This window comes from Coregonus clupeaformis, chromosome 23 (genome assembly GCF_020615455.1).
Source record: "Coregonus clupeaformis isolate EN_2021a chromosome 23, ASM2061545v1, whole genome shotgun sequence".
Taxonomy (NCBI): Eukaryota; Metazoa; Chordata; class Actinopteri; order Salmoniformes; family Salmonidae; genus Coregonus; species Coregonus clupeaformis.
In genome coordinates, this window is record NC_059214.1 from 31470728 (window position 1) to 31496682 (window position 25955).

Here is a 25955-nt window from a genome sequence, read left to right on the forward strand (position 1 = left end):
GAGTAACTATAATGTTGTTCATCCATCCTTAGTTTTCTTCTATAATAGCCATTAAACTCTGTAACTGGTTTAAAGTCACCATTGGCCTCATGGTGAAATCCCTGAGCGATTTCCTTCCTCTCTGGCAACTGAGTTAGGAAAGACGCCTTTATCTTTATAGTGACTGGGTGTATTGATACACCATCCAAAGTGTAATTAATAACTTCACCATGCTCAAAGGGATATTAAATGTCTGCTTTTTTTTACCCATCTACTAATAGGTGCCCTTCTTTGTGAGGCATTGGAAAACCTCCCTGGTCTTTGTGGTTGAAATTCACTGCTTGACTGAGGGACCTTACAGATAATTGTATGTGTTGGGTACAGAGATGAGGTAGTCATTCAACAATCATGTTAAACAGTATTATTGCACACAGAGTGAGTCCATGCAACTTATTATGTGACTTTTTAAACACATTTTTACTACTGAACTTATTTAGGCTTGCCATAACAAAGGGGTTGAATACTTATTGACTCAAGACTTTTCAGCTTTTCATTTAATTACATTTGTAAAAAATTGTAAAAACATAATTCCACTTTGACATTATGGGATATTGTGTGTAGGCCAGTGACATTTTCAATTTAATCAATTTTAAATTCAGGCTGTAACACAACAAAATGTGGAAAAAGTAAAGGGGTGTGAACACTTTCTGAAAGCGCTGTATGATGCTTAATGCAAGGGTTTAAAATAGAGATGAGGGTATACATAGATGGACATGTCATGTGTGTTTTTATAACCTGTAGGATGTAAGAACAGATGAATGTACAGTAGTATACTGAATGTTGTGTGTACATTGCTGTAATAGATGTTTTATTGTCATACACCGGATAGGTGCAGAGAAATGTTGTTTTACAGGGTTAGCCATAGTAGGACGGCGGCCCTAGAGAAAATTAGGGTTAAGTGCCTTGCTCATGGTCACATCGGTAGATTTCTCACCTTGTCGTCTCAGATATTCAAACCAACGTCCTTTCGGTTACTGACCCAACGTTAGGATAGTAATGTTAGGGTGTAAGAAAAGATGAATGTACAGTATACTGAATGTTGTGTCTGTGTGTACATTGCTGTAACGTTAGGCTGGTGGTGGCTGTGGAGGAGGCCTTCATGCATGTGAGGCGGATGCAGCAGGAGGAGCAGGAAGCGTCCCCCGGGGATGTGATGGACGTACGGGAGGCGGCCCTGGCCATCTTCCCCTCCATGGCCCGCGCCCTGCAGAAATACCTCCGAACCACCAAGAGGCAGCACTGCCACAGCATGAACAGCATCCAGAGACACCTGGCCTTCTGCCTCAAACACAACATGAGCCCCAAGGTAAGCAAGAATCAACCTCTCAACCCATTAGCCCTGCTCTAGTGCCAAGTCAGTCCCCATCCCCGGCCTAACACAATACTCTTCATGATGACCCCTCAGTTGAGCTTCCTAAAAGAAAAATGGATAGGGATTGATTTGGAACTGGGCAAGTATGACCAGCATTGGAGGCATGTCCACAAGCTACTTATATTATATCCTTACAACTGTGTCAGCTATTCTGAAATGTGTTGTGTGTGTCTGTGTGTGTGTTCAGGCATTCCTGGAGGCCTACCTGTCCCCTGGTCCTACGCTGCAGTACGGTCAAGAGCGCTGGATGGCCGGTCAGTGGACTCTGGTCAGCGAGGCTGCGGTCACCAGCGGTCTAAAGGAGGGCATGGTCTTCTCACTTAGGTGTCTAGACTTCAGCCTAGCGGTCGCGGTCAAGTCCATCCCCTACATTCAAATGACCGAGGAGTACGTCGACCCCAAGTCACACAAGTTTACCCTGTGTCTCCAATCTGAAACATCAGTCTAACAGACACGAAGGACCGTGGCTATTCTATAATTACAGTATCTTACCATTTTGGTATGTTTTTTTGTTCTGTTTCTTAAACCCTTTTTTACTTTATGCTCTTATTGTTGTATTTTGAGTCTCTTCAATTATTTATATTACTGGTATTTATAAAGATTATATTTGGCTACTTTGAGATTTTTTATTGTATTGACAGTGCATTCGGAAAGTATTCAGACCCCTTGACTTTTTCCACATTTTGTTATGTTACAGCCTTATTCTAAAATGTATTAAATAGTTTTTTTCCCTCATCAATCTAAACACAATACCTATAATGGCAACGCAAAAACAGGTTTTTATAATAAATAAAAGATATCTAATTTACATAAGTATTCAGATCCTTTCAAGCTCTGTCAGGTTGGATGGGGAGCGTTGCTGCACAGCTATTTTCGGGTCTCTCCAGAGATGTTCGATCGGATTCAAGTCCGGGCTCTGGCTGGGCCACTCAAGGACATTCAGAGACTTGTCCCGAAGCCACTCCTGTGTTGTCTTGGCTGTGTGCTTACGGTCATTGTCCTGTTGGAAGGTGAACCTTCGCCCCAGTCTGAGGTCCTGAGTACTCTGGAGCAGGTTTTCATCAAGGATCTCTCTGTACTTTGCTCCGTTCATCTTTCCCTTGATCCTGACTAGTCTCCCAGTCCCTGCCGCTGAAAAACATCCCCACAACATGATGATGCTGCCACCACCATGCTTCACTGCATGGATAGTACAAGATTTCCTCCACACGTGACGCTTGGCATTCAGGCCAAAGAGTTCAATCTTGGTTTTATCAGACCAGAGAATCTGGTTTCTCATGGTCAGTCCTTTAGGTGCCTTTTGGCAAACTCCAAGCGGGCTGTCATGTGCCTTTTACTGAGGAGTGGCTTCCGTCTGGCCACTCTACCATAAAGGCCTGATTGGTGGAGTGCTACAGAGATGGTTGTCCTTCTGGAAGGTTCTCCCATCACCACAGAGGAACTCTGGAGCTCTGTCAGAGTGACCATCGGGTTCTTGGTCACCTCCCTGACCAAGGCCCTTCTCCCCGATTGCTCAGTTTGGCCGAGCGGCCAGCTCTAGGAACAGTCTTGGTGGTTCAAACTTCTTAAATTTAGGAATGATGGAGGCCACTGTGTTCTTGGGGACCTTCAATGCTGCAGAAATGTTTTGGTACCCTTCCCCAGATCTGTGCCTCGACACAATCCTGTCTCGGAGCTCTACGGACAATTCCTTCGACCTCATGGCTTGGTTTTTGCTCTGAAATGCACTGTCAACTGTGGGACCTTATACAGTGAGGGAAAAAAGTATTTGATCCCCTGCTGATTTTGTACGTTTACCCACTGACAAAGAAATGATCAGTCTATAATTTTAATGGTAGGTTTATTTGAACAGTGAGATACAGAATAACAACAAAGAAATCCAGAAAGACGCATGTCAAAAAATTTATAAATTGATTTGCATTTTAATGAGGGAAATAAGTATTTGACCCCCTCTCAATCAGAAAGATTTTTGGCTCCCAAGTGTCTTTTATACAGGTAACGAGCTGAGATTAGGAGCACACTCTTAAAGGGAGTGCTCCTAATCTCAGCATGTTACCTGTATAAAAGACACCTGTCCACAGAAGCAATCAATCAGATTCCAAACTCTCCACCATGGCCAAGACCAAAGAGCTCTCCAAGGATGTCAGGGACAAGATTGTAGACCTACACAAGGCTGGAATGGGCTACAAGACCATCGTCAAGCAGCTTGGTGAGAAGTTGACAACAGTTGGTGCGATTATTCGCAAATGGAAGAAACACAAAAGACCTGTCAATCTCCCTCGGCCTGGGGCTCCATTTAAGATCTCACCTTGTGGAGTTGCAATGATTATGAGAACGGTGAGGAATCAGCCCAGAACTACACGGGAGGATCTTGTCAATGATCTCAAGGCAGCTAGGACCATAGTCACCAAGAAAACAATTGGTAACACACTATGCCGTGAAGGACTGAAATCCTGCAGCGCCCGCAAGGTCCCCCTGCTCAAGAAAGCACATATACAGGGCCGTCTGAAGTTTGCCAATGAACATCTGAATGATTCAGAAGAGAACTGGGTGAAAGTGTTGTGTTCAGATGAGACCAAAATTGAGCTCTTTGGCCTCAACTCGCCGTGTTTGGAGGAGGAGGAATGCTGCCTATGACCCCAAGAACACCATCCCCACCGTCAAACATGGAGGTGGAAACATTATGCTTTGGGGGTGTTTTTCTGCTAAGGGGACAGGACAACTTCACCGCATCAAAGGGACGATGGACGGGGCCATGTACCGTCAAATCTTGGGTGAGAACCTCCTTCCCTCAGCCAGGCAATTGAAAATGGGTCGTGGATGGGTATTCTAGCATGACAATGACCCAAAACACACGGCTAAGGCAACAAAGGAGGGGCTCAAGAAGAAGCACATTAAGGTCCTGGAGTGGCCTTGCCAGTCTCAAGACCTTAATACCATAGAAAATCTGTGGAGGGAGCTGAAGGTTCGAGTTGCCAAACGTCAGCCTCGAAACCTTAATGACTTGGAAAAGATCTGCAAAGAGGAGTGGAACAAAATCCCTCCTGAGATGTGTGCAAACCTGGTGGCCAACTACAAGAAACGTCTGACTTCTGTGATTGCCAACAAGGGTTTTGCCACCAAATACTAAGTCATGTTTTGCAGAGGGGTCAAATACTTATTTCCCTCATTAAAATGCTAATCAATTTATAACATTTTTGACATGCGTTTTTCTGGATTTTTTTGTTGTTATTCTGTCTCTCACTGTTCAAATAAACCTACCATTAAAATCATAGACTGATCATGTATTTGTCAGTGGGCAAATGTACAAAATCAGCAGGGGATCAAATAATTGTTTCCCTCATTGTATAGACCGGTGTTCTAAATCATGTCCAATCAATTGAATTTACCACAGGTGGACTCCAATCAAGTTGTAGAAACATCTCCAATGGAAACAGGATGCACCTGAGCTCAATTTCGAGTCTCATTGCAAAGGATCTGAATACTTAAGTAAGGTAAATAAGGGATTTATGTTTTTTATTTTTAATAAATGTGCAAAAATGTCTAAACCTGTTTTCGCTTTCATTATGGGATATTGTGTGTAGATTGATGAGGAAAAAATCCATTTTAAAATAAGGCTGTAACGTAACAAAATGCGGAAAAAGTCAAGGGGTCTGAATACTTTCCAAATGCACTGTGTTTTTATATGAACAGATGCATATGGGATATTGTACCAAGATGAAGTGTTAGCATAGTTGGTCAACACTATGGATCCCCAGCCCTATAGCTCCTTTGCAGTGAAGATGGAGAGAGATGGGAAATATGCTCTGGTTTCTATTGTCTGGAGGCTAACTGGAACACTGAATTATGTCAAGGTTTTTTCTATGCACTGTAGATGACCCCTGCAGCATTTTTGTTCTCCCTCTGTGTGGTCTGCGCACGCGCGTGTGTGTGTGTACACATACAAGCTGTATCTACACACAATCTTGCTCTACATGTACCTGTCTCTGGATCCTCCCTAGGGTTGCTATAGCAACAGTGAGTATTTTACATTTTTACATTTTACGTCATTTAGCAGACGCTCTTATCCAGAGCTACTTACAGTTAGTAAGTGCATACATTATTTTTTATTTATTAATTTGTTTCATACTGGCCCCCCGTGGGAATCGAACCCACAACCCTGGCGTTGCAAACGCCATGCTCTACCAACTGAGCTACATCCCTGCCGGCCATTCCCTCCCCTACCCTGGACGACGCTGGGCCAATTGTGCGCCGCCCCATGGGTCTCCCGGTCACGGCCGGCTACGACAGAGCCTGGATTCGAACCAGGATGGATTTTCATATCGTCTGCCGTACTATGAATGAAATACTACCTAATCACCAACAGTTCAGGTTCAGTTGTCTCAAACTAAAACTGCTTGTCTTAAATAAATAAACGAGCTACAGAGGACCAATTAATTGTACATGTGTTTGTATATATAATTGATAAATTGTGTATGTGTTTTTATTGAAAAGTGTGGGTTCTTTCCATTTAATTGATACATTTCTACCTTGTCTGGCTGCCCACGGTTATGTTCAGTCATTGTACTACCCAGGATTCCTAGACATATCTGTAAGAGGTTGTGTCAGAATCTGTTTTACTCAAACCCAAAGCGGACTATTGCTAAATACTGTCTCCTCTAACCATGAACTCACAGTTGAGAAAACAAACAAGCTGGGAGGGAGGGAGAGGGGGGGGGAGAGCATTTATACAGACATATTCTATACTTTTGGGATCTAATGATAAGACATATGCAATAGATTTGTGTCTTGTGTGGTCCTCTGTAGCTCAGCTGGTAGAGCACGGCGCTTGTAACGCCAAGGTAGTGGGTTCGATCCCCGGGACCACCCATACACAAAAATGTATGCACGCATGACTGTAAGTCGCTTTGGATAAAAGCGTCTGCTAAATGGCATATTATTATTATTATATTATCTTGTCTCCAGATGAAATAAAGCTGTTATTACATTTCTACAGAACCTAACCCTGTAAGCTAAGTGAAACAGATTGAGGCTCAACATTTTCCATCTTCAGATATTAGAGAAGACAACAGATAAAAGGAGGATGGTACAATATCCTCTCTCTTAGGAGAGTTTGAGAAGACCATAAAAGTAGCTGTAGTAATGGATTGTGTTCCAGATATGACTGACTGATCTGATACCACTCATCAAAATCAAAAAAATTTATTGGTCACATACACATATCTAAATATCCTGGAACTGATTCCAATAGGCCCAAGTGATACATTTCTAATGTATTTTTTTTACGTTTGGATGTTGGATATGGTATATTCCTCAGTATTGATGTGCAGACAAGTCTCCTGATAGTGAGGGATGTCTACATTCACAACAGAAGCTGTAGTGCCATCTAGCCACAACTAGTAGTACTACCACTGCTATGGGATTTTTATACTAATCTGTGGACTCTTATATACAGTATTTATTTGTTTTAATATTGCATTTTTGTATCCAAATTTTCCCTATTACATGTGCATATTTTTCAAGACTATATGATAATTATAGGCAATTGTACAATCATTGTTGTCACTAAAAATTAAAATGTTTAGGATTTTGTAGTGTTGAAATCATGGCTGTGAATTTTGGCCTTGTTCGAATTCATCTTTTATTCTTGGTTTTCTTCAAGTCATACGTTTTGGATAGATCAGGTTGCCAACCAATGCTTTCCCTAATCCAACCAATTCAGATATGTGACTACTTCAAGGAAGGGAGAAAGGAAGTATTGGAATGGGGCCTTGGTCTCCTGTTATGTATCCTTCACTACAAAGGTGCCTATGTTTTGAAACACACATGATGTATGCTCAACTTGTTTGTGTTATTGTATGCAAGTATGTTTGTCCAATAGTGTGTGTGCGTGCGTGCAAGCCATCCTGAATTTCATACTGACAAATTCAGTCTTAAGTTTTCACTGTTTGCTTTTTTTAAGATCACAGATATGGAATTACAATAACTGTATCAAGATACACGTTTGTAAAATAAATATTTGTATGAACATTTTCAACATTCTCATACTGTATGACTTTATTTTTGGAACGCAAGTGCGTGTGTGGTGCAGTGTATTTGTCTGTGTACTATACAGTATGTGAGGAGATCGAGAGTTAGTGGTTGTAATATGAAGGTTGCGTATAGACGGTGAGTTAATATCTGAAGCCCCCTTCCCCCTACTGTGCCCGTGTCCTACGGAACACTGAACTCTCTCCTGCCACTACACATCTCTTCTAATAGCCCACTGAGGGAGAGCAAGAACAAGGGATGAGTCGAGGGAAAGAGACAAAGATAAAGAGAGAACGAAACATGGGGAGAGAATAAATGAGAGAAATTGAGACTTGAAGAATTAGCATTTAAATAGGCTTTCCTCTCCCATCTGGGTGTGTAATGCTGATATCTCACTTTGCGGCTGTTGCATACTCAAACACAACACATAGGAATACGGAGATGGAGGAGATGAAAGGAGAGATAGTGTTGTGGAAATTGGAAAGTGTCAATAGTAATAAGAAAGATATAGCCCCTTGGGAAGGGTGAGACAGGTGTGTATTTGCACTGAATCCAGGAAGTAGAACCTAAAACGCAATTATCTACACACAGAGCATATAATAAAGGGCACAGAAAAACAAAGATACCAACCTTTTGTTTGACTTCAGTGATATTTAGGATAGTGTGCAGCAGCACTTCATTGAGCAAACAAAAGTTAGATTGATGTATTTGTCGTGGTTGCCAGCCATTAAGGGAAGGATGGAAAGTACTGTTTGGGGCTTTCTGAAGTATCTCTGTTGGTCAACACATTGTTACTTCTCTCTTTCAAATAGATTTCCATTTATCTACAGTATTTTTATTAGATTCTTGAAAAACAAAATCTGTTGATGGGGTTTTCTTCTAATGCAGAAAGGTTGAGTTTGGCCAGTGATGTATGTACACATTGTACAAAATATTTTCTAAAAGCGTTCAGGTCTATTCCTCTCTCCCTGAACTTGTTCACTTTGATGATAGTACAGTAAAGAGACTATACAACAATGTTATGAATTTTAGATTACACATTTGTAGTTTTTGATTTATTCATCTTCGTCATCATCATCTTCGTCGTCATCATCATCATCTTCGTCATCATCTTCGTCATCATCTTCGTCGTCATCTTCGTCATCGTCTTCGTCATCATCTTCGTCATCATCTTCGTCTTCGTCTTCGTCATCATCTTCGTCGTCCTCATCGTTATCATCGTCGTTGTCATCATCATCGTCATCCTCGGTGTTGACCTTGCCAGACAGGACGTCCTCTATCCAATCCTCCAGCTCCTGGGCTGTGGGCAGGTCCTGTTCGTCCATCTCCAGCCAGATGCTGTCAGCCTGTCCAGAGGGAGGGAGAAAGAAAGAGAGGTCAAAGGTCAGAAGCCATCGTGTTAGATCTGAATTTCACAATTCCGGACAGGTTGCCACCAATTTCTTATGCTGTACTGGAGCTGTTAGGGGACTCACATCAGTAACATTGACCACTCCGATCTGAGGCTTGAACAGGTCCACCTGGAAGGTCTTCTCCCAGTAGGGGATCAGCTGAGGAGAGAGAGAGAGAGAGAACACACTGTGAGACCTGAGAACTGTACGGACTTGTAGAAGAGTTCCTTTAGCCCTGTCTGTCTCTGTCGGTCTGTCCGTCTGTCTCACCAGGGGGAAGTCATCAGGGTCGATCCAGATGATGCTGAGACCAGGGTGGTGGGTGTTGTCTCTGGCCACCTCCTTCAGCAGCTCCAGGAACTCATAACCATCTGAACAACGCATCAAGAAGGTTAGTTTCATCACGCCCTGGGAAGTTTGTTGAATTTCCTGGAAGCTATGATCCATTTCAGTGATTCTCAGGTTCAGATAAGACTGATACAGTGCCTACAGAAAGTATTCACACCCCTTGACTTTTACATATTTGGTTGTGTTACAGCCTGAATTTAAAATTAAATTTAAATTTTGTGTCAGTCATCTACACACAATACCCCACAATGTCAAAGTAGATTTATGTTCTTAAAAATTTTATGAAATGAATTATAAATGAAAAGCTGAAATGTCTTAAGTCAATAACTATTCAACCCCTTTGTTATGGCAAGCCTAAATAACTTCAGGAGTAAAAATGTGCTTAACAGGTCAGACAATAAGCAATAATGGTAATTAACATGATTTTTCATTGACTACCCCATCTCTGTACCCCAAACATACAATTATCTGTAAGGTCCATCAGTCGAGCAGTGAATTTCAAGCACAGATTCAACTACACTGCTCAAAAAAATAAAGGGAACACTTAAACAACACAATGTAACTCCAAGTCAATCACACTTCTGTGAAATCAAACTGTCCACTTAGGAAGCAACACTGATTGACAATACAGTTCACATGCTGTTGTGCAAATGGAATAGACAACAGGTGGAAATTATAGGAAATTAGCAAGACACCCCCAATAAAGGACTGGTTTAGCAGGTGGTGACCACAGACCACTTCTCAGTTCATATGCTTCCTGGCTGATGTTTTGGTCACTTTTGAATGCTGGCGGTGCTTTCACTCTAGTGGTAGCATGAGACAGAGTCTACAACCCACAAAAGTGGCTCAGGTAGTGCAGCTCATCCAGGATGGCACATCAATGCGAGCTGTGGCAAGAAGGTTTGCTGTGTCTGTCAGCGTAGTGTCCAGAGCATGGAGGCGCTACCAGAAGACAGGCCAGTACATCAGGAGACGTGGAGGAGGCCGTAGGAGGGCAACAACCCAGCAGCAGGACCGCTACCTCCACCTTTGTGCAAGGAGGAGCAGGAGGAGCACTGCCAGAGCCCTGCAAAATGACCTCCAGCAGGCCACAAATGTGCATGTGTCTGCTCAAACGGTCAGAAACAGACTCCATGAGGGTGGTATGAGGGCCCGACGTCCACAGGTGGGGGTTGTGCTTACAGCCCAACACCGTGCAGGACGTTTGGCATTTACCAGAGAACACCAAGATTGGCAAATTCGCCACTGGCGCCCTGTGCTCTTCACAGATGAAAGCAGGTTCACACTGAGCACGTGACAGACGTGACAGAGTCTGGAGACGCCGTGGAGAACGTTCTGCTGCCTGCAACATCCTCCAGCATGACCGGTTTGGCGGTGGGTCAGTCATGGTGTGGGGTGGCATTTCTTTGTGGGGCCGCACAGCCCTCCATGTGCTCGCCAGAGGTAGCCTGACTGCCATTAGGTACCAAGATGAGATCCTCAGACCCCTTGTGAGACCATATGCTGGTGCGGTTGGCCCTGGGTTCCTCCTAATGCAAGACAATGCTAGACCTCATGTGGCTGGAGTGTGTCAGCAGTTCCTGCAAGAGGAAGGCATTAATGCTATGGACTGGCCCCGCCCGTCCCCAGACCTGAATCCAATTGAGCACATCTGGGACATCATGTCTCGCTCCATCCACCAACGCCACGTTGCACCACAGACTGTCCAGGAGTTGGCAGATGTTTTAGTCCAGGTCTGGGAGGAGATCCCTCAGGAGACCATCCGCCACCTCATCAGGAGCATGCCCAGGCGTTGTAGGGAGGTCATACAGGCACATGGAGGCCACACACACTACTAAGCCTCATTTTGACTTGTTTTAAGGACATTACATCAAAGTTGGATCAGCCTGTAGTGTGGTTTTCCACTTTAATTTTGAGGGTGACTCCAAATCCAGACCTCCATGGGTTGATACATTTGATTTCCATTGATAATTTTTGTGTGATTTTGTTGTCAGCACATTCAACTATGTAAAGAAAAAAGTTTTTTATAAGATTATTTCATTCATTCAGATCTAGGATGTGTTATTTTAGTGTTCCCTTTATTTTCTGAGCAGTGTACAAAGACCAGGGAGGTTTTTCAATGCCTCACAAAGAAGGGCACCTATTGGTAGATGGGTAAAAAAACAAAAAAGCAGACAGTGAATATCCCTTTGAGCATGGTGAAGTTAATAATTACACTTTCGATGGTGTATCAATACACCCAGTCACTACAAAGATACAGGCATCCTTCCTAACTCAGTTGAGAGGAAGGAAACCGCTCAGGGATTTCATCATGAGGCCAATGGTGACTTTAAACCAGTTACAGAGTTAAATGGCTATGATAGGAGAAAACTGAGGATGGATCAACAACATTGTATTTACTCCACAATACTAACCTAAATGACAGAGTGAAGACAAGGAAGCCTGTACAGAATACAAAATATTCCAAAACATGCATCCTGTTTACAATAAGGCACTAAAGTAATACTGCAAAAAGGGTGGCAAAGAAATGAACTTGCTTGAAATCAAAGCTTTATGTTTGGGGCAAACACAACACATCACTGAGTACCACTCTTCATATTTTCAAACATGGTGGTGGCTGCATCATGTTATGGGTATGCTTGTCATCAGCAAGGACTAGGGAGTTTTTTTTATAAAAAGAAAAGGAATAGAGCTAAGCACAGACAAAGTCCTAGAGGAAAACCTGGTTCAGTCTGCTTTCCAACAGACACTGGGAGACAAATCCACCTTTCAGCAGGACAATAACCTACAACTAAAGTCCAAATATACACTGGAGTTACTTACCAAGATGACATTGAATGTTCCTGAGTGGCCTAGTTACAGTTTTGACTTAAATCGGTTTGAAAATCTATGGCAAGACTTGAAAATGTCTGTCTCGCAATGATCAACAACCAACTTGACAGAGCTCGAAGAATTCTAAAAAGTTTAATGGGCCAATATTGTACAATCCAGGTTTGCAAAGCTCTTAGCGATTTACCCAGAAAGACTCACAGCTGTCATCGCTGCCAAAGGTGATTCTAACATGTATTGACTCAGGGGGGTTGAATACTTGTCTAATCAAAATATATTAGTGTTTTATTTTCCATTAATAAAACATATATTTTTAGAATTTTTTTGTAGATTGTTGACAAAAAATGACAATTAAATCCATTTTAATCCAGCTAATCCCACTTTGTAACACAACAAAATGTGGAAAAAGTCAAGGGTGTTTGAATACTTTCTGAAAGCACTGTGTATGAGGTTGCTCTTTTAAAAGCTATGTGACGTTCCTCTCCTCAGGAACCTGTACCGCAGAGCTGTGCTTTTATACTGTTTGCCTTGCTCAATGCTAAAATTGGGTAATGATATTGATATAATGGCATTTACCAGGGTCCTCCTCCTCTGCAAAGGCCACTACATGGATCCCCTCCACATCGTCCTCCTGAGAATAACAGAGACAACATCATGAGAAGGATTAAGGCGAGTAAAACAAGAATGCACATCAAAACACTTATATGTATGTTACATTGAGTAATGCGCTATTCAGAGGCTTTGAACTGAACTGAAAAATAATAAAACTTCTCACCCAGGTCTCAAACATGTCCTCAGCACGCAGTTTTCTCAGTGTTGGTCTGAAAACAAAGACAAACACTCTTACACAACCCTATCTGTTCAGAGTCACTAATCACACTGATCAGAGTGAAATGACTGTGTTCTGACAGCCATACTGATCCCTTTCTTACCTCCTGTGTTCAGTGACAAAGGCCACGATCTCCTCCTCAGAGTTGGGCCTGTCAGGGACAGTGACAGGCTCCTCCATGAAGGGCTCGTAGAAATCCACCTCGTTCATCTTCAGGGTCAGCTCCTTGGCCACCTTAAACACCACAAACACCTTGAATCAGGACCCCATGCCCTGCCCTGACAGGACTCCTACTCACAGACAATCAGGACCCCCTGACTTGACAGGACCCCTACTCACAGACCAATCAGGACCCCATGCCCTGCCCTGACAGGACCCCTACTCACAAACCAATCAGGACCCTATGCCCTGCCCTGACAGGACCCCTACTCACAGACCAATCAGGACCCCATGCCCTGCCCTGACAGGACCCCTACTCACAGACCAATCAGGACCCCCTGCCCTGACAGGACCCCTACTCACAGACCAATCAGGACCCCATGCCCTGCCCTGACAGGACCCCTACTCACAGACCAATCAGGACCCTATGCCCTGCCCTGACAGGATCCCTACTCAAAGACCAATCAGGACCCCATACTCTGCCCTGACAGGATCCCTACTCACAGACCAATCAGGACTCTATGCCCTGCCCTGACAGGATCCCTACTCACAGACCAATCAGGACCCCATGCCCTGCCCTGACAGGATCCCTACTCACAGACCAATCAGGACCCCATACCCTGCCCTGACAGGACCCCTGCTCACAGACCAATCAGGACCCTATGCCCTGCTCTGACAGGATCCCTACTCACAGACCAATCAGGACCCCATACTCTGCCCTGACAGGATCCCTACTCACAGACCAATCAGGACCCTATGCCCTGCCCTGACAAGATCCCTACTCACAGACCAATCAGGACCCCCTGCCCTGACAGGACCCCTACTCACAGACCAATCAGGACCCCATGCCCTGCCCTGACAGGACCCCTACTCACAGACCAATCAGGACCCTATGCCCTGCCCTGACAGGATCCCTACTCACAGACCAATCAGGACCCCATACTCTGCCCTGACAGGATCCCAACTCACAGACCAATCAGGACCCTATGCCCTGCCCTGACAGGATCCCTACTCACAGACCAATCAGGACCCCATGCCCTGCCCTGACAGGATCCCTACTCACAGACCAATCAGGACCCCATGCCCTGCCCTGACAGGACCCCTACTCACAGACCAATCAGGACCCTATGCCCTGCTCTGACAGGATCCCTACTCACAGACCAATCAGGACCCCATACTCTGCCCTGACAGGATCCCTACTCACAGACCAATCAGGACCCTATGCCCTGCCCTGACAAGATCCCTACTCACAGACAATCAGGACCCCATACCCTGCCCTGACAGGACCCCTACTCACAGACCAATCAGGACCCCATGCCCTGCCCTGACAGGACCCCTACTCACAGACCAATCAGGACCCTATGCCCTGCCCTGACAGGATCCCTACTCACAGACCAATCAGGACCCCATACTCTGCCCTGACATGATCCCTACTCACAGACCAATCAGGACCCTATGCCCTGCCCTGACAGGATCCCTACTCACAGACCAATCAGGACCCCATGCCCTGCCCTGACAGGATCCCTACTCACAGACCAATCAGGACCCCATGCCCTGCCCTGACAGGACCCCTACTCACAGACCAATCAGGACCCTATGCCCTGCTCTGACAGGATCCCTACTCACAGACCAATCAGGACCCCATACTCTGCCCTGACAGGATCCCTACTCACAGACCAATCAGGACCCTATGCCCTGCCCTGACAAGATCCCTACTCACAGACCAATCAGGACCCCATACCCTGCCCTGACAGGACCCCTACTCACAGACCAATCAGGACCCCATGCCCTGCCCTGACAGGACCCCTACTCACAGACCAATCAGGACCCCATGCCCTGCCCTGACAGGATCCCTACTCACAGACCAATCAGGACCCCATGCCCTGCCCTGACAGGACCCCTACTCACAGACCAAGGCAACAGGATTTCAAGTTATGGATGTCAGTATACTCACAGATTTCTCAAAGGTGGCGAAGAATCTGATGTAGGGTTGGAACTGCTCTGCAGCCTCCTTGAATGCATGGTAGTCTGGAGGAGACGAGAGATTTATGAAGAAGAGAAAGGAGTGCATTGGAGGAGTGAGGGATGGAAGAGAGGACACTTAACTTATTTTGAAGTTGCTGTACTACTGTATAACCACCTGCTACACCATTTCTTATCCATTGTGAAGAGAGGTAGACCTTCAGCATTAAAGTCTAATTCCCGACTGGTGCTATCAATTAGCATAGCCGGATACAGAGCATCTGTTAGCTTGTGTGTGCTAGCTAGGCTAGCATTGGCCTTTAGGGAGATGCCGTTGACACATTCAGGCACTGAAATAACTGAACCCTGTTGACCCCTAGTTCTAGGCTCCCACAGTTGGTCAGGGGCGAGACAGCCGTCATTGTGCTCATCATGAGTGAGGTGCTTTGTAAGTCGCTCTGGATAAGAGCGTCTGCTAAATGACGTAAATGTAATGTAAATGTACTGTGTCTTAGGGTAAATGGGAAAACATTTGACCCTCACAGCGGTCATGTAGCTTGTGTAGGTCAGTTGGTAGAGCATGGCAGGGTTGTGGGTTCGATTCCCATGGCGAACCAGTACGAAAAAATTATTTTAATGTATGCACTCACTACTGTAAGTCACTCTGGATAAGAGTGTCTGCTAAATGACTGAAATAAATGATATCCATGGTGATGGGGCGTTTAAAAATCATCTGGTTATTATCAAGCCCAGGGGATCATCCAATAGCAGTCCAACCACTGCCATCATACAGAAACACACAGACTGGCAGAAACACACACTCACGTTCTGATTCCTCGTTCTTGAAGTATCCAATAAGGCGGATGTCTTCCTCCATCCTGTCGAAGGCCCTCAGCTCCAGAGCATTTCCTATCACCTCCACGGGCTCCCCCAACAGCTAGAGAGAGAAGAGAGAGATTGTTGTACAGGGAAAGGGACACAACAGTAAGCTGATCCTAGATCTGTGCCTAGTATCAATGAGGCACTCCCAGTCCACTCACTTCTAGTAGGAACTCCACCAGGGTGTCAGCAGAGAGCAGGCCATCAAACTCAATCACACGGTCTCCCTTGAACATGTACACACTTCCCTCTTCCACCAGGCCTGGGGTCATAGTTTAGGGTTCAGGGGGTCAAATACAGACCATTATTTACAGCCATTCACTAAAGGCTGTACAAAAGCCTTTTGGTGCTTCATAGTCATGCAGTATCATACTATTTGGCAACTATAGTGCAGGCTGAAGTGTTAATGTGTTTTCTTACCCAGCTTCTTGGCAACCTTGGCGTCTTTGTGGGAGTCGACCATTCCAAATCCAATCTCCTTTTCCTCCATAACCTGGGCAGCCAGCTGGAGATGACAAGACAGTTAGTGACGTTATTTCAACATCATCATAACACTAAAATTGGAACAGTGTCAAATAGAGCCCTTATTGGTACAGATGTAAGATCTTCATTTGATCACTCTTTTGTTGCTGAGAAATGTCCTATACAGCAGGCAATGCAAACTTGTAGTGTATTCAAGATTTAAAAAGGCTTCTAAAGTTTATAATATCCACTTTAAAATGTATCAACCCCTACCAAAAATATCCATTAATTATAATCCACATAATAATTCACATTTCCTGTTGCTGCATGATTATTTTCCTGCTGTAGCAAACTGGTTCAAATTAAGATCCTACATCAAACGCCTCAAGGCGACACACACACACACACACACAGAGGGAGACAGTTATAGAATGACTAAAACTGCACTGCTCTACATGTACATGCAGGCCAGAATGCTGCAGCCATTGTGGTCTCAATTAGGTGAGGCTCTGCCAGCCAAGGCCTTGAGCTCTGGCAGATCCTAGGTCAAATTGGGGCTGTGTTTTTTCCAGCTCAGCAAAACTGTACACACCTTAAAAGGGATTTGCTGTACAGTGTACATCTCTCAACCTATAGCAAACCAAAACCAACGAACAAAGACAGAAAACTACAATGTAGAGTAAATGCAACATGAAACAAGTAGCCTTTGTCCAAGCATGAGATATATTATGTCAATGACACATTGACAGAGTGATGAAGGAATATCAGATAGGCTGTGGACTCTTCAAACAAATCTCACTCTGTAAGCTCCTTATTAAATAATGCAACATGGATGTAATCTTCAGACCTGGGTTCAAATACATGTGTACTTGATTATTTATTATGTAGATATTTTCCATTAATTTCAGTATTTTGAAATAATGGGGCCCAAATCAACTACTTACAGTGGGGGAAAAAAAGTATTTAGTCAGCCACCAATTGTGCAAGTTCTCCCACTTAAAAAGATGAGAGAGGCCTGCAATTTTCATCATATGTACACGTCAACTATGACAGACAAATTGAGGGAAAAAAATCCAGAAAATCACATTGTAGGATTTTTAATGAATTTATTTGCAAATTATGGTGGAAAATAAGTATTTGGTCACCTACAAACAAGCAAGATTTCTGGCTCTCACAGACATGTAACTTCTTCTTTAAGAGGCTCCTCTGTCCTCCACTCGTTACCTGTATTAATGGCACCTGTTTGAACTTGTTATCAGTATAAAAGACACATGTCCACAACCTCAAACAGTCACACTCCAAACTCCACTATGGCCAAGACCAAAGAGCTGTCAAAGGACACCAGAAACAAAATTGTAGACCTGCACCAGGCTGGGAAGACTGAATCTGCAATAGGTACGCAGCTTGGTTTGAAGAAATCAACTGTGGGAGCAATTATTAGGAAATGGAAGACCTACAAGACCACTGATAATCTCCCTCGATCTGGGGCTCCACGCAAGATCTCACCCCGTGGGGTCAAAATGATCACAAGAACGGTGAGCAAAAATCCCAGAACCACACGGGGGGACCTAGTGAATGACCTGCAGAGAGCTGGGACCAAAGTAACAAAGCCTACCATCAGTAACACACTACGCCGCCAGGGACTCAAATCCTGCAGTGCCAGACGTGTCCCCCTGCTTAAGCCAGTACATGTCCAGGCCCGTCTGAAGTTTGCTAGAGTGCATTTGGATGATCCAGAAGAGGATTGGGAGAATGTCATATGGTCAGATGAAACCAAAATAGAACTTTTTTGGTAAAAACTCAACTCGTCGTGTTTGGAGGACAAAGAATGCTGAGTTGCATCCAAAGAACACCATACCTACTGTGAAGCATGGGGGTGGAAACATCATGCTTTGGGGCTGTTTTTCTGCAAAGGGACCAGGACGACTGATCCGTGTAAAGGAAAGAATGAATGGGGCCATGTATCGTGAGATTTTGAGTGAAAACCTCCTTCCATCAGCAAGGGCATTGAAGATGAAACGTGGCTGGGTCTTTCAGCATGACAATGATCCCAAACACACCGCCCGGGCAACGAAGGAGTGGCTTCGTAAGAAGGATTTCAAGGTCCTGGAGTGGCCTAGCCAGTCTCCAGATCTCAACCCCATAGAAAATCTTTGGAGGGAGTTGAAAGTCCGTGTTGCCCAGCGACAGCCCCAAAACATCACTGCTCTAGAGGAGATCTGCATGGAGGAATGGGCCAAAATACCAGCAACAGTGTGTGAAAACCTTGTGAAGACTTACAGAAAATTTTTGTCCTGTGTCATTGCCAACAAAGGGTATATAACAAAGTATTGAGAAACTTTTGTTATTGACCAAATACTTATTTTCCACCATAGTTTGCAAATAAATTCATAAAAAATCCTACAATGTGATTTTCTGGATTTTTTTTCCTCATTTTGTCTGTCATAGTTGACGTGTACCTATGATGAAAATTACAGGCCTCGCTCATCTTTTTAAGTGGGAGAACTTGCACAATTGGTGGCTGACTAAATACTTTTTTCCCCCACTGTATATTGCAAGTATTTGAAAGTATTTTCAAATAACTTTCTATACATAGACTACTTTTTAAAAGTATTTGCAAATACTTATTTCCAAATGCATTATTTTCAAATAGCAAACAGACCTGGTTCAAATGCATGGGAGTATTTTAATATTTGTATAAATACTGTGTATTTGAGTATTTTCAAATACATGCCAATATTCAACTATTTGTGTTTTCAACAACAGAATACTTGAAATAGTTTTGAACCCAGATATGGTAATCTTATACAGATATCCTTTAGTGAAGAAAAAGAGCAAGTACAGTTAATTATGATTACCCTGGACCCTAACCCTAGTGCAGTATTTTGGGGTATTTTATTAGGATCCCCATTAGCTGTTGCAATAGCAGCAGCTACTCTTCCTGGGGTCCACACAAAACATGAAACATTAAATAATACAGAACATTAATAGACAAGAACATCTCAAGGTCAGAACTGCATACATGTAAAATGTCACACATAGCCTACATATCAGTACATACACACAAAATATCTAAGTCAAATCAGGGAGATGCGTTGTGCGGTGAGATATTGCTTTACCTGGGGGGGGGGTTTAAAACAGGTTTGCTGTTCATTTGAGCAATCTGAGTTGGAAGTGAGTTCCATGCAATCATGGCTCTATATAATACTGTATGTTTTCTTGAATTTGTTCTGGATTTGGGGACTGTGAAAATACCCCTTGTGGCATGTCTGTGGGGTAAGTGTGTGTGTCAATGCTGTGTGTAAGTTGACTATGCTGTGTGTAAGTTGACTTTACCCACCTGTGGTGAGTTAAATATCTGGGGCTATTATCAGGAGTGGGAGACTTGTCTCAGATTACCTGCGGCACATCACACTCTAACTAAACACAAGCCATGAGGAGCACAGGACAGCTATGGAGAGGAGCTTAGGCCAAAGTAGCTCACTGTAGCCCACTGTCACAGCTCAGATATCACACTGTTGCAGTAGGATACTACACTGACACTTTACTTGAAGTAGCTTCTTATGAAGTGCTGATACATTATAAACATATTCATAGCACATTAGACTGTAGATGCAGTCATAGGGCATTATGAAATTCTATAATCAATTAGCTAACCCTCTAGCTATTCAATACAAATGTAATTGATATAGTATCTTGAGTATCTTAAATTTAAAAGCAAAACAGGGAGAGAGACAAACACTGCAATGCCCTTCACATGTATAGCTCAATAACATACAGAGCATGAGTGCCGGTCCTATTTCTGCCTGTGGCAGAGAGCTGGGGTGAATGACATACATTACCACGAGAGTGAAGTGGCGAATGAATTAACAGAAATAACCTTAACTGACAGCGCTGGACAGAACTGTGAAGCCTCACACACACAAACACACACACACACACACACTGACCTTGAGAGCAACACACACTGCACATACAGTGAGGGAAAAAAGTATTTGATCCCCTGCTGATTTTGTACGTTTGCCCACTGACAAAGAAAGGATCAGTCTATAATTTTAATGGTAGGTTTATTTGAACAGTGAGAGACAGAATAACAACAAAAAAATCCAGAAAAGCGCATGTCAAAAATGTTATAAATTGATTTGCATTTTAATGAGGGAAATAAGTATTTAACCCCCTCTCAATGAGAAAGATTTCTGGCTCCCATGTGTCTTTTATACAGGTAACGAACTGAGATTAGGAGCACACTTAAAAGGAGTGTTCCCAATCTCAGCTTGTTACCTGTATAAAAGACACCTGTCCACAGAAGCAATCAATCAATCAGATTACAAACTCTCCACCATGGCCAAGACCAAAGAGCTCTCCAAGGATGTCAGGGACAAGATTATAGACCTACACAAGGCTGGAATGGGCTAAAAGTCCATCGCCAAGCAGCTTGGTGAGAAGGTGACAACAGTTGGTGCGATTATTCACAATTGGAAGAAACACAAAATAACTGTCATTCTCCCTCGGCCTGGGGCTCCATGCAAGATCTCACCTCGTGGAGTTGCAATGATCATGAGAACGGTGAGGAATCAGCCCAGAACTACACGGGAGGATCTTGTCAATGATCTCAAAGCAGCTGGGACCATAGCCACCAAGAAAACAATTGGTAACACACTATGCCGTGAAGGACTGAAATCCTGCAGCGCCACAAGGTCCCCCTGCTGAAGAAAGCACATATACGGGGCCGTCTGAAGTTTGAACATCTGAATCATTCAGAGGAGAACTGGGTGAAAGTGTTGTGGTCAGATGAGACCAAAATTGAGCTGTTTGACATCAACTCAACCCGCCGTGTTTGGAGGAGGAGGAATGCTGCCTGTGACCCCAAGAACACCATCCCCACCGTCAAACATGGAGTTGGAAACATTATGCTTTGGGGGTGTTTTTCTGCTAAGGGGACAGGACAACTTCATCGCATCAAAGGGGACGATGGACGGGGCCATGTACCGTCAAATATTGGGTGAGAACCTCCTTCCCTCAGCCAGGGCATTGAAAATGGGTCGTGGATGGGTATTCCAGCATGACAATGACCCAAAACACACGGCCAAGGCAACAAAGGAGTGGCTCAAGAAGAAGCACATTAAGGTCCTGGAGTGGCCTAGCCAGTCTCCAGACCTTAATCCCATAGACAACCTGTGGAGGGAGCTGAAGGTTTGAGTTGCCAAACGTCAGCCTCGAAACCTTAATGACTTGGAGAAGATCTCCAAAGATGAGTGGGACAAAATCCCTCCTGAGATGTGTGCAAACCTGGTGGCCAACTACAAGAAACGTCTGACCTCTGTGATTGCCAACAAGGGTTTTGCCACCAAATACTAAGTCATGTTTTGCAGAGGGGTCAAATACTTATTTCCCTCATTAAAATGCAAATCAATTTATAACATTTTTGACATGCGTTTTTCTGGATTTTTTTGTTGTTATTCTGTCTCTCACTGTTCAAATAAACCTACCATTAAAATTATAGACTGATCATGTCTTTGTCAGTGGGCAAACGTACAAAATCAGCAGGGGATCAAATACTTTTTTTCATCACTGTACATTGAGTGAGTGTACAAAACATTAAAAACACCTTCCCACAGGGTTGTCCTTTGGGTGCTGGACCATTCTTGATACACACGGGAAACTGTTGAGCGTGAAAAACCCAGCAGAGTTGTGACTGGCACCTACTACCATACCCCGTTCAAAGGCACTTTTGTCTTGCCCATTCACCCTCTGAATGGCACACATACACAATCCGTGTCTTAATTGTCTCAAGGCTTAAAAATCATTCTACACTGATTGAAGTGGATTTAACAAGTGACACTAATAAGGGATCATAGCTTTCACCTGGGTTCACCTGGTCAGTCTATGTCATGGAAAGAGCAGGTGTTCATAATGTTTTGTATACTCAGTGTACACATTAAAGGAAAACTCCACTCAAAAACTATCTTTTGGGATTTTTTTCCATTAGTCCACTGTTGATAGAGTCCTAAAATGTTTTGCATGTCAGCAGTTAAGTTTTCAAGATATTGGACTTTCAAGAAGTAAAATGCCGCGTTCATGTGCTAGTCAGAACTAGGAAACTAGGAAATGTCCGACTTGCTAACTGGTTGTAGTTAATCACGTGCCGCATTCAACGAATTAGAAAGTCAGACATTTCAAAGTTTCCTACTTCCAACTAGCACGTGAACGCGGCAATAGTGTCACTTGCCACATCATCAGGATGATGCAAAACGCATCATTATGATGATGTGGCAAGTGACACTTTGCTTCTTGAAAGTCCAACATCATCGCACTCCAAAATAGGTCGCATAAAGCTTACTTCTTTATTCAATGTTTTACATTTTTCATTCACAGTTAGCGTGTAATGAAGTAAGCTTTGTGCAACATATTTTTGAGTGCAACCCCATTACACCTCTTTATTTTTCTTTTAACCCCAGTCAGCAACCCCCTCAGTAAGTTCTGGGCTCCATGGAACACTGTAATGTCTTGGTACTGTAAATGATTTATGGAGTAATACTGTAGGTCTAGCTGACTGTTAAATCATCTCAGTCCAGCCCAGGTGTTCCCCCCTCCTCCTCCTCCTCCTCCTCCTCATCTCTCTTTCCTCCTCCAGTGTATCTTCATCATCTCCTCTTCACCATCTCGCTCCTACTCCTTTATCCCCACCTCCTCCTCCTATTTCTATTCCTACTCCCCCACTCCTTCCTCCTCCCCCACCTCCCTCCTCCCCCACCATCTCCCTTTTCCTCCCCTCCTCCTCCTCCTCCTCCTCAGGCTTACCTCCAGCACCATCTCAGTCATCTGGTGTTGTTTCTGCAGCTCCTTGCCATCAGGGATGGGTTGGTGGTACAGCAGACAGAGAATGGTGTACTTCTTCATGGCCTTCTTGTAGTTCTTGTCATTGATGTCGATGACCCTGTCGTTTCCGTCATAGCGAGGGAACTCCAGGCCCTTCTCAGCCTGGACGAGGGGTGCCAGGGACAGGCATGGGATCAGGAGCAGCCAAAGGGAACGCATGGTCCGAGTTAGGAACGACCAGGCACCCAGAGAATCACAGAGTAACCTTTAATCACTAGTTACGGCCTCCACAAGAGTGCATAGGCTTAGGAAAGAAAACAAACTCTCCAAAATTGAAAAATAATTTTTAAAACAACAATAGAAAGACAGATGTAGAATAACAGGTTGCCCTTCAGTTATTGTATAAATCTCCTTGAGACTCCTTCCAAGCCGTCCTCTATAGTCCAACGTCTAACGTTTGTTCAGGAGCCAGCGACCCTCTCTCCCCGTTTCGCTCCCTTGCTCCCTCTCTCCTGCCGAGACAAAAGGAAAGAACAGCCCTGACAGGCCTGGAGCGCGCTGGGTGGCTGGATACCGTACATAGCAGCGCCCCTCTCCCCCTGCCCACCACACACATGCCCATTTTTAGGAGACCAGTTGTTTAAGTGCTAAAAATAAATAGGTGAGAGAGCGAAAGAGAGAGAAAGGACAACGGGAGATAGTGGGTTTTTACACTGGGCCTCAGCTCTCTGCTCACACTCTCACACCATGATGTCTCTGTTTGGCATGTTGGAAGGAATGAGAGAGAGATATGCTGAGGAGATTTGGGGGTGATAGCAATCTGGGGTCTGCATGTCTAAAGTTCTAATTGTCATAGTGTAGAGACGTAAGTGGGATATTATGTGTGTGAGTATGTGTGTGCATGTACAGTACCAGTCAAAAGTTTGGACACACCTACTCATTCAAGGGTTTTTCTTTATTTTTACTATTTTCTACATGTAGTAACCAAAAAAGTGTTAAACAAATCAAAATATATTTTATATTTGAGATTCTTCAACGTAGCCACCCTTTGCCTTGATGACAGCTTTGCACACTCTTGGCATTCTCTCAACCAGCTTCACCTGGAATGCTTTTCCAACAGTCTTGAAGGAGTTCCCACATATGCTGAGCACTTGTTGGCTGCTTTTCCTTCACTCTGCCATCCGAATCATCCCAAACCATCTCAATTGGGTCGGGGGATTGTGGAGGCCAGGTCATCTGATGCAGCACTCCATCACTCTCCTTCTTGGTAAAATAGCCCTTACACAGCCTGGAGGTGTGTTGGGTCATTGTCCTGTTGAAAAGCAAATGATAGTCCCACTAAGCCCAAACCAGATGGGATGGCGTGTCACGATCGTCTGAAGAAGCGGACCAATACGCAGCGCGTGGAGTGAACATGATGACTTTATTTTATAAAGCAACCACGAAAAACAACAAATGACGATAGTGAAGTCCTCTGTAACACTGACAGAAACATGGAACAAAAACCCACAACCACAAAGTGAAACCCCACAGTATAAATATGGCTCCCAATCAGAGATAACGAGCCGACAGCTGACACTCGTTACCTCCGATTGGGAGTCATTGACAAAACCTAGAAATAAACCCGACAGAAAAGCAAACATAGAAATACACCCAACAGAAAATGAACAACCCTGGCTCAATAATCAAAGTCCCGGAGCCAGAGTGTCACAGTACCCCCCCCTAAAGGTGCGAACTCCGGGCGCACCAGCATACAGTCTAGGAGAGGGTCTGGGTGGGCGTCTGTCCACGGTGGCGGCTCTGGCACTGGTCGTGGTCCCCACCCCACCATAGTCACTACCCGCTTTAGTAACCTCCTCCACATGACCACCCCCCAACTAAACCCCACAGGATTAAGGGGCAGCACTGGACTAAGAGGCAGCACCGGACTCAGGGGCAGCACCGGACTAAGGGGCAGCACCGGACTAAGGGGCAGTACCGGGCTAAGGGGCAGCACCGGGCTAAGGGGCAGCACCGGGCTAAGGAGCAGCACCGGGCTAAGGGGCAGCACCGGGCTAAGGGGCAGCACCGGACTAAGGGGCAGCACCGGGCTAAGGGGCAGTACCGGACTAAGGGGCAGCTCCGGACTAAGGGGCAGCACCGGGCTAAGGGGCAGTACCGGACTAAGGGGCAGCTCCGGACTGAATGGCGGATCCTGGCTGGCTGGCTCTGGCGGATCCTGGCTGGCTGGCGGATCCGGGCTGGACGGCTCTGGCGGATCCTGGCTGGGACGGCTCTGGCGGATCCTGGCTGGACGGCTCTGGCGGATCCTGGCTGGACGGCTCTGGCGGATCCTGGCAGGACGGCTCCGGCGGATCCTGGCGGGACGGCTTCGGCGGATCCTGGCTGGACGGCTCCGGCGGATCCTGGCTGGACGGCTCCGGCGGATCCTGGCTGGACGGCTCTGGCGGATCCTTGCTGGGACGGCTCTGGCGGATCCTGGCTGGCCGCCCGGCGGATCCTGGCAGGGACGGCTCCGGGCGGATCCTGGCTGGGACGGCTCTGGCGGATCCGGGCTGGACGGCTCTGGCGGATCCTGGCTGGACGGCTCTGGCGGATCCTGGCTGGCGGCTCTGGCGGATCCTGGCTGGACGGCTCTGGCGGATCCTGGCTGGGCCGGCTCGGCGGATCCTGGCAGGACGGCTCGCGGATCCTGGCTGGACGGCTCCGGCGGATCCTGGCTGGACGGCTCCGGCGGATCCTGGCTGGACGGCTCTGGCGGATCCCTTGCTGGCCGGCTCTGGCGGATCCTGGCTGGCTGGCTCTGGCGGATCCTGGCTGGCTGGCGGATCCGGGC

The 25955-nt window shown here is 45.1% G+C and overlaps 2 protein-coding genes across 5 annotated transcripts in view; one reads left to right on the plus strand and one right to left on the minus strand.

Annotated features, from left to right (window-relative positions):
- The window catches only part of LOC121536274 (vang-like protein 1), a 44440-nt gene extending 42330 nt beyond the window's left edge, over positions 1–2110 (plus strand). For all 4 annotated transcript variants that reach the window (XM_041843540.2, XM_041843542.2, XM_041843539.2 and 1 more), the window contains 2 exons: positions 1111–1345; positions 1599–2110. In XM_041843540.2, coding sequence (XP_041699474.2) covers positions 1111–1345; positions 1599–1859 — 496 coding nt within the window. In that variant the 3' untranslated portion in view covers positions 1860–2110. The remainder of the gene's footprint in view (positions 1–1110; positions 1346–1598) is intronic.
- Positions 2111–6597: 4487 nt separating this feature from the next.
- Positions 6598–23673, minus strand: LOC121536850 (calsequestrin-2). Its single transcript, XM_041844447.2, has 11 exons — positions 23102–23673; positions 16259–16343; positions 16000–16100; positions 15785–15896; positions 14952–15025; positions 12942–13072; positions 12785–12830; positions 12586–12640; positions 9103–9203; positions 8917–8991; positions 6598–8787 (listed from the first exon to the last, which is right to left on the minus strand). Exons 1-11 carry the CDS (start codon positions 23336–23338, stop codon positions 8497–8499), a joined length of 1308 nt encoding a protein of 435 aa, XP_041700381.1. The 5' UTR covers positions 23339–23673; the 3' UTR covers positions 6598–8496.
- Positions 23674–25955: the final 2282 nt, after the last annotated feature.

Coding starts and splice junctions, on each gene's coding strand:
- LOC121536850 (XM_041844447.2), bottom strand. CDS start 23,338: ATGCGTTCCCTTTGGCTGCTCCTGATCCCATGCCTGTCCCTGGCACCC. Junction 13,073..14,951: donor TCGCCACCTTTGAGAAATCT/GTGAGTATACTG, acceptor GTGGTGTTTAAG/GTGGCCAAGGAGCTGACCCT. Junction 12,641..12,784: donor AGGACATGTTTGAGACCTGG/GTGAGAAGTTTT, acceptor TGTTATTCTCAG/GAGGACGATGTGGAGGGGAT.